Source organism: Drosophila tropicalis, unplaced genomic scaffold, assembly GCF_018151085.1.
Source record: "Drosophila tropicalis isolate 14030-0801.00 unplaced genomic scaffold, ASM1815108v1 contig_573, whole genome shotgun sequence".
NCBI lineage: Eukaryota > Metazoa > Arthropoda > Insecta > Diptera > Drosophilidae > Drosophila > Drosophila tropicalis.
The window spans coordinates 593192-606473 of NW_027173049.1; the positions used below are offsets into that span (position 1 = coordinate 593192).

Genomic DNA, 13282 nt, shown 5'->3' on the forward strand with positions numbered 1-13282 from the left:
GGAAATCTGATTTTAGTTGTCTATGTGTAGTGATGACACTTATTGCTGGAATAAGTCCGATTATTAATGGGTTTCCCCGGTTTTTAGAAGATAACTTTCCATTGTGCCAGTTAGGAATTGAATGGAAATCGGTCAAAAAGTAACAAATTTACAGATTCTCAATGCTAATGGTTTGGCCAATCTGCCTTTCAAAAAATGTATCTTACTCTAATCGTAATTTAGTATCTATATTTATGATATCTTGGTTATCTTTATGTATTCATTAATATCATTTGTATTCATTTCGGATTCCTCTCCATTCGCTTTTATTTGAAAAAGTTAATTTAGTTCAGCTTGGTATTCAGATTTCAGTGTTTCAGATTGAGATTAAAACATCATTCAGAATTGAAAACTGAGACAATTTCCCAAATATTCCAAGATATGACTAAGTTCATGGGTGACTAATATTGCATTAATGAATGTAAGAGCATTAAAAAGAGATGTCATTTACGAATTTTTTAGAATTTTTCAAATTAAATTGTCGTCTACTTATCAGACTGAAAATGAATGAACAACAAATAAACATTTTAAAACTCAACGATATTTAAATGGAGCTTTGAAAGAGCGGGGATCCTAAGATTGAGTTTAAGGATAACTTTAGTTGAATCAGTTAATGATTAAGGAGTAACTTGTTGACTTTATAAATAATGCATTAAAGAAAATTTCGAGAATATTTAGTTTGGAAACACGTGTTCGTTGTTGATGATGTAGCTGAAACATGTTTGTTGTTCGGTTACTGGAATAAATTCCAAAAAACAACAACAAATTTTAACGCTTTTCCTTGTTGTTGTTGTTGTCGGCAGAGCAGAGCAATTTCTATTTTCATTTAATAGGAAAAGTTTTCCCTTCCAGTTACTTTTCTTTTTTGGTGTTTAGAAAATTTGTAGGAAAATATTTTGTTTCGCAGGAAACTTCGCTTGGTTTTTTTTTATGGCAAAATGTAAAAAAGAATGGAGACAAAGAGGACGGGAGGGTGGGAAAGGGGGGAGGAGAGGAGGGCAAAAGAGGGCATAAAACAGACACCATAAAACAAAAACCAAAAAGTTTGGCCAACATTTCGATATTCCACATAGCTTTATTAATCCAAATGTTCCAGTTAAGACTTAACTGTTGGTTAATTTTGTTATGACGAACAACTTGAAAGTGGATTCTCTGATTCGCAAATTTAATTTGTGAAATATTTATGAAATGAAATTTTCTTCTTCCCGGCGAAGACACAGAAATTTATTGGCTTAAGGGCTGGCCGGAGGAGGTCGTAGGTTGGGGGCAGGACATCGCGTTTTGAATTTGCAATTTCAATTTGAAAACAATAAACTAAGTCCATCGATTAAATCCTGCGCACGTAAGGCCGCATGGCTTAGTTGTCGTCGTCGTCGTCGTCGTCGCTGGCGTCCTCCTCTTCGTTGGCGGCGTCTTCCTCATTGTCTTTGCCGAGTTCCTGCTCGGAGTTTATTTATGCGGTCCTTCATTATGCTGCGATAGTATCGCTTAAAGCACAAACAGAGAAAAAGAATTCAGCAAAACGAAAAGAGGAATGGCCAGCCTAATGCTCTTGGAAGGATATTTGCTTAGGTTTTTAGGTCCACATACATATATAATTATATATCTGGACCCTGCTTGAGTAACAAGAAGTTACGACCATAAAAACCTACCCCACTCGCCCCCGTTCCCAATCCTCGCACGACTCATTTGTAAGTCCTTGTGCGTTTGGTCATATTTTATTTGAGCTACCAAAAACAAAAAAAAATAAATAAATTTGGCGCGTAATCAGGGTTTAATGCTGAGTATGAGGCCTGTATCCTGGTATCTGGTCTTGGTCTGCCTTTTTTCCTGGCCAAATCCACATAACAGCTGTCAATTAAAAAGGATAATTTCCATGATATTCATCACATTGAAAATGAAAACGCAAAAGGAAGCAAGACGAAACAAACTGATTGGGCAAAGACTGAAGGCCTGAGCTGTGGCAGAGAGGATATGGGGATGAGAGCCGAATCCCAGAACTTGAAACAGCTTTCGCCCTAGCCTGGAAGTGAATTATGGCCAACAAATTAGTGTGGATTAACACGGCTGAGTGTGAATTGTGTAAATGGAATGGAGCGTAAAGCAAACTGCGGTTATTCCCTCCCAATCCCAATCCCATTCCCAGCCCCAAATCCCATCCCTCTCAACCAACAACAATATCCGTTTTCGTCGAGATTGCCGTAGTCCTTTTTAAAGACAAAGTCAGTTGGTTGGTTGGCTGGCTGGTTAGTAGGTTGGTTGGCTGGTAGATTGGTTGACTGGACTGGTTGCTGGTCTCATTGTGCACACGAGCGAGATTTCGATAGATTTTGATAGATGGACACACGGACGGATGGTTAGACGGGCAAAAACAAAATGCCCAATTATTTTTTACTTTGACGCTTAAAGAATGGACTTTATATGTATGTGTGTATGTATGTACATATGGTCTGCATCTAGAAAAACTTATCTCTGAGTGGTTCGCCATTTTCTGTCGCTGTCAAAATCATGGACCGGCGCGTTTACCAAACACAATGACAGGACACACACCCGCACACAGTTGTCCAAACAACGCCATACCCTAATCCATCGAACCAATTTGCTATTTTTCTAGACAAAAGCAATGTATGAGCACCGCCACAATGGTTATTGACAGCCCAAGAAGGCCAACAGAATGACACAAAAAAGGCATCAAAAGGAAAAAAAGCCTCTGCCAACTGCCACAGAACAGAACTAAACCAGACACTTGCACTAAAATATTGAAGACTTCTGTCGGATGGACCGACCTTGCCATGAGTGACTCCAACCTACAGTTCATCTTATTTTCCTTTCAATGTGATCCATTAAATATATTACCGTTTAGTCCAAAGTATTTAACATAAAATGTCTGAATAATTTGTACATTACAAAATACTACTGATGATCCATAAATTGAAGTTAGATCTATATTTTCAAACACAACGGATTAATTGATCTTTAACATAGTCATAATCAGGTCATAATCAGACAGGCCTAATAGTTTGTTGGGTTAAATTACGAATTCTTCACAATTGTCGGAGTTTTTTCATAAGTTGTTTTATATATTATATAAATTTGATTACTAATTATGTTACTAATGTTGATATTCGTTTAATTTGTGAATTAAGCCCCCCTCTTGGCATTCTGGAAACGGGATTTTCCCATTACCATTATGTCCGACTACTAATTGACTTGAGCTAATAGGATAAGGACTCCAAAGTCGATATTTCTTTTGGCATAAACTGCAATACATAATCACGGATATTCATGAATAATCATTCAAAATTTGAAAGGGATTAATGCACTATCAATGAGAACATTCATGAGAAGAAACACATGACAAAACACTTAAATCATAAAAGTTTAGGTTTTTATATATTATAAACTATTCCACATACCATAATCTTTGTTTTTCAACTTCCTGCGACAAAACGCACCTGGGCTTTTTGTTTTATGATCATTTGCAAATCTCTACGATTTCAGCATGACTGAATGGGGATTCCAGGGTGAAGGAAAATAACCCAGTCTTCATTCGTTGAATTCAAAATATGAACTGATTTTATTTACAAAAGTGTTGTGTATATACATAAATGAAAACTTAGAATCATGAGGCGACGATTATTGTTTTTCAGGGGATCAAAATTGTTTATGTTCCATGCTCTGAGTTGGTTACTTGATATTGTTACAATCTTAAGTGTTTTCCACAGAGCGTGAATGCTTGTTTTGTTTGGTTTTAAGCAATACCTGCCATTTTAGTCTTTATGACTTATCTTTGTTGTATGTTTTCCTTTCGTTTTGTATATTTCTTTGATTGGATTTTTAGAAAAATGAGGAAAACGGGCCAGAAAGATGAATACTATGGCAATACACACTTATTGGGAAATAACACTACGCAAATAGATGCGTCTTTTGTTGAGGCCACAATGGCTAAAACAGCGTCAGAAGTGCACAGAAACAACGGTAACGTAGTAAGGTCTTAGTGCTTATACTAATAATCCTAAACAATACTACTAACCATACAACACATTCGATTTTTTAGTCATGGAACCCCAGACAACTTCGGCAAAAATCCGAATATTTTATTCTCCATGGGAATGTAACGTGGGGAGAGGGCCAAGCAACTACTAAAATAATTAATTAACAGTACAGGGCCCGGGACAAAGAGAGCACTAGCCTGGAGAGGTACCGAATGTCATACCTCCGGATATCGCACTTAACTGACGGGATTTTAAGGTGACTGAGTTACGCACGTAAGGAGGCACTTCAACAATAGTAATTGAAATATTTCCAAGGTTGATTAAAACAACTAGAACATCTGACGCTCCCTTATTAGATACACATGCATAGGTAAATGGAAAGACTTAAATATATATAAATTCGGGTCTTTGTATTAAACTCCATCACATTCCATAATTTCAAAGTCGAAGAACTGTGTATCTCAAAAACGCTCTCTAAGGATATTGATAGCATACCCTTCTTAAGTTAACTTAACTTTTGTTTTATTTTAATCAATAACTAAATATGAATTTTCCACCGACTGATAGGGTCAGATCCGTTAACTATGTTCGGAGAAAAGTTACAGATTTTCGAGCCTAAATTTGAAGTGGTTGTTCTTATCTGAAATTCATTCCATAACCACCAACATAAATTTCGACACAACAGTTTAAATTCTTTTATATTTAGGGAATTTATTAACATTTTCTATTGAAAATTAACATTTTCAGAGAATCGATTAAGTAAATAAATAAACATGAATGCCTTTAATGGATTAGTTCTTATTTCCTTTGAATATTACGATAATTAGCTCTAAGTTGTGCTTGGAATTGGCGAGTAGGATCGTAGGGTATGTAGATGTAGGAACCTGCCGGAGGAAGGCCTTGTTTCACCAAGTTCTGGCCGTTCGAATAGAAAAACTGATTTTGATTGTAATGAAGGGGAGTGGATGTGGTAAAGTCGGACGCATATGATCCAAACCTAGCAGGTGCCACAGCGGTTGATGTGGTGTCGGAGCCGGTAGGAGCCACAGCGGTTGAAGTAGTATCTCCGGCAGCAGGTGCGACAGCGGTTGATGTGGTGTCGCCGCCAGCAGGTGCCACAGCTGTCGAAGTGGTGTCAGACGCTGTGGGTGCCACTGCGGTCGAAGTAGTGTCGGATGCAGTGGGGGCAACAGCGGTAGATGTGGTATCGGATGCAGTGGGGGCAACAGCGGTTGATGTGGTCGATGCTCCAGTTGAAGTGGGAATAGCAGTGGAGGTCGTTGGTGTCACAGCTGTTGATGTCGTCGAAGATGTTGGAGCAGGTGTGGTAAACTGACCGGCGTTGCCACCGTTGGGACCATACGGCCCATAAGGTCCATAGAGTCCAAAAAGTCCAAAAGGACTGTAGAGGGAATATAAAAATTGCTGCTGCTGCTGTTGTTCCTGTAGTTGTTTGTAGTTAAGTAAGTTGTTGTAATATTGACTTTCCGCGATGTAGTTATCTAAATTATTATTATAAGATGAACTTGTTCCCGTTCCCGATCCTGAGCCGCTGGCTGTTGCCGCGTTCGTGCTAGAGGCAGCTGCTGTGCCTGCTCCAAAGAATCCCGAAAGAATATTAGGAATCGGGATACTGAAACTTGTTTGTCCGCGAACTGAAGCGACTAGGCAGATTACAAGACACAATGGCTTAATTAACATTTTAGAGGCAAATCGATTTCAACAGCTGTAAGTCGAGATGTAAACTAAGTTACACGTTTGATCTATGAAAGCTTTTATACCCAGATGTCACTAAAAGTTTTATTCAGAGAATCCAATTTTACAAATAAATAAATAGTAATAAAATTAACATATTTATTGGTAGGCTGAAGTCTAGATGTAAATCTGAGATACTTAGCTTCAGTTACAGTAACTTTCTCTTATTGTTAGTAGTAGTGGTAGTAGGGCCTATAGAAATAGTAGACTGGATTGGGTTGAGGACGAACTACAGAAGGCTTGGTAGTTGGAGCAAACAGCTTATGGGACTCCCCTTCGTCGAGCTCGTACTTGATGCGTGATCCATTCTTAAAGTCGATGTAATCGTAGTCATCATCGTTATCATTCTCATTTTCATGGGCATCTTTCTCAATAATACTTTTCTCCGTGGTCGATGTCGTGGTGGTGGCTGTGGCCTGAGAGAGAAAGTCAGCCAATACCTCTGGTTGAATGGTGGGACTCGCCGACTGCTGCAATCCCTGTATAATTCCCTGCAGGAACTGCTCGCGAATGAAAGAGTTATCTATTGTTTCCATTGCATCTTGCAAAGGTCTAGATGTGGTTGTCGATGTGGTGAGTTCTTCCCTCTGAGGTCGCCGTATTGGTATGCCAGGTAGAGGAGCTCCAACTTGTTGCACGGCCGCCGGATAGGCTAGCCAATAGAGCCAGGGTAAGGGGGCAGTTCGCTCCTTTTCCATCACCAGAGCTAGTGCACCCACACTCAACCAACCCAGAAAGAAGCGTAGCAGATGAGATCTCATGGCGGACTACATGCAAAGATCGCTGTCGATAAATAAAAGGTTCGCTCTACTTTCAATTTGCATATGCTAATTTTTTGTCGATTCATCATATCATTAGTGAAATCGTCTGTGAATTTCTTTTTTCTGTTTTCTTTTCTGTTTATGTTTGTGTTTATATTTATTTTATGAACTAACTAATTAATAATTAAAGCGTTTGGAACGACCCTGTTGTTGTTGCTTCTGGCGCTTCTTAGAGCGCCTTCCCAGCTGAGTTCTGGTTGGTCGTCGCGATCTTCTCCTCTTGGTCTTTTGCTTCGTTTTGGTTGGCATTTCCTCCACTTGACGACCGAAATGGGAGGACAAGTCCGAAGAATAGTCGTCGGCTGCCCAATAATAACCATCATCAAGATCCGTTTCTTGTGGCTGTAACTGATTCTGGGACTGCAACCATTGAATATAGGACTCTAAGTCTTGCGGTAATCCATTAACAAGTTGATAGCCATTTTCAGGATAGCCCTGCTGTATAAATGGTGAATTTTGATTTGTGTAGTCATACAAATTGGCCAAAGGAGCGAAAGGTGGCGACAGCACTTGCAGTCCCATTCCTGCTCCGTAGACTGGCACGTAGTTGGGATAGGCGTAGTTGTACCCATTGCCATAGTTGCGACCATTAAAGAAGTTCTGGGCTTGGGGATAGGGAACTTGCAGATTCACTAGCTGATTGCTACGGCCTTGTGGAGCATAGCCAAGGATCGCATTGAGGGGCATCAGATTGGTATTTTGAACTCCGGGATATGGGTTTTGTGGTAGAATCGGTGTCAGCTGGTACACCAAATTCGGTGGCGCAATATCCGCAGTATGTGGTTCTTCAACAATGTCTGGCTTAGCCGTGGTCGTTGTCGTAGCTTTTGTGGTCGAATTGGATCCACCACTAAAGAACCTACTGTAGATTTTGGTAAAGTTCAATGTTGGTATCTCGCTGTAGAGTCGACTTAGTTTCATAAGCGGCACTTCGTTGTAAAGCCGAGTAAAATTGATGGCCGGCAATTCCACCAGAACATGATTATTCTCCGCTTTTTCCATCTCCAGTGCCAATTGCGGACTCTCAGCTAATCCAGAAGCACTTCCGAGGCACACGAGTGCCAACACAAGTCGATAATTCAACATCTTCTTTCTAACCGAGTCTACATGAATTCTACTTTCTTTCTTCTTTCTAACTGAGTCTAGATGAATTCAGTTCCTGACCTTTTATACCCCAAACTGATAGACCAAATTTAGCAAACACTTTCTCCCAAGCCGAATTCCACATGCTCTCCACGAGTTGCTCGAAATTAATGCAGCTATGAATATGGGATTAATCCAATTAAAGAGACGGGGGGTTTTCGTCTTTCGTCTACCCCAGTATATATTCTCTTTTTGGAAGTGTATCAAATGACTTCAACGTGTGCTTAACGTCTGGATTATTCAAATTGAACTTTCTAGGATTGCATACATAATGAATGCATATTATGAACCATATTTATTAATAGGGTCATAGTAATTTTATGCAACGCAGAGTGGTAAAGAAAAGTCTCTAAAGAAAAACCCAAAACGTCAGCACTCGAAAATTTCCCAGATTGATCCACTCTATATAATCATTTGAGTCTTTTTTGGATTGACTAATTGATTTAGAATCCATGTTAAAGGATTGCAAGTGACACCCAGAATATCGAAAATGATTTCCTTTAACTTTAAAAAATAAAATGCCTCAAATAAAGCAAATTAAAGAGCTTTCAACAGAATAAAATTCTAAATTAGTTTAAGTAATGACATCAAAACTATATTTAGATTTTGAATAAATAATGACTAGTTATGAGTGCCACCTTTTCTATTATTAGAATAAATAAATTTGGAGTATTTTTTTTAACAAATTTTAATTTCCAAATTTAAGTGCCTGCATTTTTTTTGATTTGGCTTAAGAAAGGGATATTTTAAATAATTCGAACAAGAAAATTAATATGTTTTTCGATAATTTTTCTTTATTTTTTTTCATTCAATTAGATTTCTTTGGAGATTACTTCCTCCATTGGCTTGACATTTTCTACTTTGGGTACAGTTGTTACCGGCTGAACAGCCAAATAGACAAGCTCATCATCCTGTTGGGCTAAAGTGGTCTTGGACTTCTTGGGACGCTTCTGGACAACATATGTGGATTTCTTAGGTTTCGACCGACGCTTGTTGTTCACTGGGGGCACATAGTCTTCATCAGAATTGTAGGCGAGCACTGGACGTGGCATCATGTAGTATGACTGTGGCTGTGCCTCTGAGACTCCATTAGATACGCCATAAGAGCCACGTGGTGCTTGATTGTAAAGGGCGGCTAACTGGTCAAGGCCAACTTGGGATTGAGATAGACTTTGCTGGCTTTGAGAACGGAGTAAATCATCAATAAGGTTCTGAAGTTGTGGTTGATCTTGAAGCTTGCGACCTGATGGGAAAGACTTATAAAGAGAACTGTCCAATTTAAATTACCGAGAATACTTACTGGCTGTACTAGTACTCAAAACTGGGGCATAGGTGATGTTGATAATGGGAATCGCAGAAGGAGTAAAACCTAAACCGCCAAAGCCGCCACCGCCAAAGCCGCCACCGCCGCCTCCGAAACCTCCGCCACCTCCATGATGATGACCATGATGATGACCATGATCATGACCATGATCATGATCATGAGATGGTCGTGAAACTACTATAATTTGAGGTTGCTGTTGCTGCTGGGGTTGGAAAAAGTAGGGGAAATATTGTGGGAAATATGGTTGTGGTTGTGGTGGCGGTGGTGGTGGTGGTGGTGGTGGTGCTGGACTGTAAATTGGAGTCGGCGGAGGCGGTGGAGGCGGTGGATGGTAAATCGGCTGCTGTGGTGTTTGCTGTATAATAATCGGTTTAAGCGCCTCAAAATAGTTTGGATGATAAATCGGTGGGTGTGGAGCTGGTGGTGGAGGTGCTGGTGCAGGAGCCGGTGCAGTTTCACGAACAATATGCCAGACACGTCCTTCTGGTTCAGGATCTTGTTCTTCCATTGAATCCAACTGATCCGACTGATCCAGCTGATCAATCTGATCGACCTGATCTTTGATTATGGCAGCTCTGCCAAATATTTTCAATCCCTGCGTCTGGCTAAGAACGCAGAGCAGGCACAAGGCCATAAGCGAACTGTATCGAAACATTTCTCAACTTCGAACTGAATGAAAGAAGAACTTTGCACCCAATTTATATAGATTCTTTCGTTATGGATATGTTAATTAACCCAGTCAACATGCTTGTAATCATATGCGCATATTCATGGCATGGTCAAAAAATGCTCTCAGAAATGTCAAACTGATGTCGCGTTGGGGTCATAGATGGGCAGAAATATTTTCGGTTGGTTTGGCTTATTAGTGGATATTATTGAATCTTTATTCGGCATACATAATCGTTATACTGTGACAAAAGTGTGAATGAATATCAGTTCCCCCCTCCAGGGGAGTTGGGTCACTAATTTGTTTTATAGCCGACACGTGATGGGCCTTTTAGCATACCAGATTAGACACTCTCTAGCCAGGTGGGCTCAACCTGCGAAATATTTATAAATATGCATTTATTAATAAATAAAGGGCTAGCGATTAACTAGTTATGGGATTTACCTTCCGTATATCCTCATAGACAGGCACATGCAGTCTTGGCAGATTCCTCAATTGAGTTGGCGTCAAATTTCGGACCAAAATAAAGCGTTTTGGATGTGGTTTTCTAGCTGCCAATCGCCTTCTGGGCAACTGGACTGGCTGGACTGATGGGCTAAACCATTGATTGTTTTGATCATACATCGATCGGCCACTTCCTAATATGATAGTTGGAATATCTGGGCTGAAGTCATTACTCCAAAAATTTCTAAACCAGGTTCCCAATGGTCTTCGGACTTTCTGAGCCCCACCGAGTGGTCCAAAGATTTGAAAGTTTTCCGTGGTGTTATTTCCCGAGTTAGTTAGATTCTTAACTAAACTGACTAGCTGTTCATATCGGATACGATCGTTACCAATATATTGATTAGGATCAAAGATATTCAGGTTATCCATGATGGCAGCATTGATAGTATTGGGATTCGATTCCACATTTCGATTTCCAAAGATTCGATAGAAGCGTCCACTGTCCACAAACTGGGAATTTATTCCATTAGTTAGTAGAAGAAAAAGTGCGAGAATAATCAACATTTTGCTAACGATGTTGATGATGGCTCCTTCGATTGAATACTGAATGAAAGGCTCATCGGTTTGACCTCTTTTTATAAGCTGAGCTGAACTCTTGGAGATTTATCTCTCTGATGTGACAAATGACCCAGTGGGTTCAGGTCACATTTCATTGTCAACTTGGAGGAGTCTCGAAATGAATCTTGAATGATCGACATCAGTTTAATAATTCTAGTTTAAGTCAGAAACATTTAAAACCAGTTGTCGGAGTTAATTTGCTTCAAAGTCAAGATTTGGCTGAATAAATTTGGCAACTGAACCGTTAGAAACGTAACAGACCAACTAAAAGGGCGTGTTCTAAGCCAAGCTTAATAGCTCTAGCTAATTTGCATATGAATGCGTAAGTTGATCACGATAATAATAACGATGACGATGACAAGGTAGTTTTTTTTTATACATCTTGTTTTTGATGAAATCAAATTGGGTCAATGCTCGACCAGCATTATCATTTGGATCAAATAAACTGATATATCCATATATGAAAGGAAAAAAGAAAAAACTAATGTATGGGACGGGATTGTATCGTTTTTTGTTGCATTTTTGGCTTTAAGTAATAACTCAATAGACGATAAATGGTTCTTTAGAAGTGAAATGGTATAAATAGCATAAGTGATTGGATCGATCAATCAGTTGAAATCGAGCATTCGACAAAAATGAGCTCAAAACTAGCTTTTTGCTCATGGCTGGCTCTGCTTCTTGGCCTGGCAGTGGCCCAGCAGTTTTCCGTCTATTCCCTGGATCAAGCGGATGATGCACAAGGTGACAGTTTGGAGCAGCTGAACAATGACTTTGATGGACAGGAGGCCAACTACTATAGAGGATTCATTAGCAGTGGTGGCAGCAGTGATCCCTTTGCCAGCGGTGGCAATCTGGTTGTGACTATTCCATCAAAGGGAAGTTCATCGTCTAGTTCGGGATCCAGTTCCTCCGGATCATCAAGTTCAAACAAAAAGAAGAAGAAGAAGAATAAGAAGCCAAGTCCCGACCATCAATATGGACCCTATCCACCACCACCGTATCCATACTATCCATACTATTACCCATACTATCCACCAGCACCACCACCACCACCACCACCACATCATCATCATCCGGGCACCAAACCCGGTACTGGAACTCCTCCTGAAGCACCTGGAACTGACCCTGAAAATCCCGGAACACCCCCAGATCACGGTTCACCTCCCAGTCATGGAACACCCCCCAGATCACGGTTCGCCTCCCAGTCATGGACACGGATCACCTCCCAGTCATGGACACGGATCCCCTCCCAGTCATGGACACGGATCACCTCCCAGTCATGGACATGGATCTAGTCCTGGATACTATCCGTATCCACCTTACTATCCTCCATATCCCTATCCACCTCCCCCTCCACCACCAAGGCCCCCCACAAAGCCAGACTCTGGCGAGGATGACGATGACACCCCACCACGTCCCCAAACTACTAAAATCTGCAAAAAGATCATTCCTCTGGGACTTGTGTGCTTCTAAGCTCTAATTTATACCTCTTACCCAACATCCAATACTATTTATTGATTAATACTTGCAAATAAATCAACTTTGGCACAACATCCCAATTGATTCTCTCTTCCGTCCTTCCGTCCACAGGTGTTCTTTGAAATCCATCAAAATTTTCATCTCTAATTGACATGGAAAAGCTCGTTAGCAACAACAATTGTCAAACTCAGACGCGATTCGTCGCGACGCTTCGTTTTCTCTCCCTTGAAGGGGGACTTCTGATTTGATGGTTTCTTTTTTTAGTGACGTAAAAGAAATGATTGCATATTTAAATTTTTTACATTAAGAATATCAGCATCGAGTCAAATTCAAATGTTTAATTAACATTTGAAATCAGCAAACCTGTGAGTTCGTTGACTTAAGAGAGAGACTCTGCATGCTGACTTACATGAGTGCCGAATATATGGCAATAGTTTGCTGGCTTTTTAACCAAATAGACATTAGATATTTATGGTGACTTCTTCTAGACTTTTGGGCGACAATAATTAAATACCCAAAAATAACAACAGACCGACAGATACTGACATAGATTTAGCGATAACTCCAAGTACTAGTCTTCTATCTTGCGCTCTGAGTTCCGAAAATCGTAAATTCTCTAAGGTTGTTCAAAATAAAATGGAAATGTGGGAGCTCACTCCCCCACATCCTTGAAGAAAAGAGTCGACGACACCTTCATACCCTGAAAAAATCAACAGCAATATGAATACTTTTCAGCTCATTATCAAAAGATACTTTATAAGACTAGACCACGACTAGAATTTACCAGACTATTTAAAAATTAGCATATTCTTGTCTAGCTGGGCCCTAACGGTTATGGTTTAGGTTAATGGTAATTCCTAAGCAGTTATTGACATGGTTATTACTTGAGACTTTTTAAATATGTCCTCATCAATAATTCTTAAGATTTTACGCTTACTTTTCGCACCTACCATTATATTGGATTTTGGGTTTAAAGTTTTTAGAAATTTGAAAGAAA

At 39.9% G+C, this 13282-nt stretch overlaps 3 protein-coding genes across 3 annotated transcripts; 1 reads left to right on the plus strand and 2 right to left on the minus strand.

The window, feature by feature from the left end:
• Nucleotides 1–5959: 5959 nt before the first annotated feature.
• Nucleotides 5960–6550, minus strand: LOC137575447 (uncharacterized). The gene has a single exon (XM_068288027.1). The coding sequence runs from the start codon at nucleotides 6548–6550 to the stop codon at nucleotides 5960–5962; it is 591 nt and encodes a 196-aa protein (XP_068144128.1).
• A 3537-nt stretch (nucleotides 6551–10087) lies between these two features.
• LOC137575449 (uncharacterized) lies at nucleotides 10088–10752 on the minus strand. Its single transcript, XM_068288028.1, has 2 exons — nucleotides 10189–10752; nucleotides 10088–10117 (listed from the first exon to the last, which is right to left on the minus strand). Exons 1-2 carry the CDS (start codon nucleotides 10750–10752, stop codon nucleotides 10088–10090), a joined length of 594 nt encoding a protein of 197 aa, XP_068144129.1.
• Nucleotides 10753–11441: 689 nt separating this feature from the next.
• LOC137575450 (nematocyst expressed protein 4) lies at nucleotides 11442–12279 on the plus strand. Its single transcript, XM_068288029.1, has 2 exons — nucleotides 11442–11961; nucleotides 11993–12279. The coding sequence occupies exons 1-2, from the start codon at nucleotides 11442–11444 to the stop codon at nucleotides 12277–12279; spliced, it is 807 nt and encodes a 268-aa protein (XP_068144130.1).
• The last annotated feature ends 1003 nt before the right edge of the window (nucleotides 12280–13282 follow it).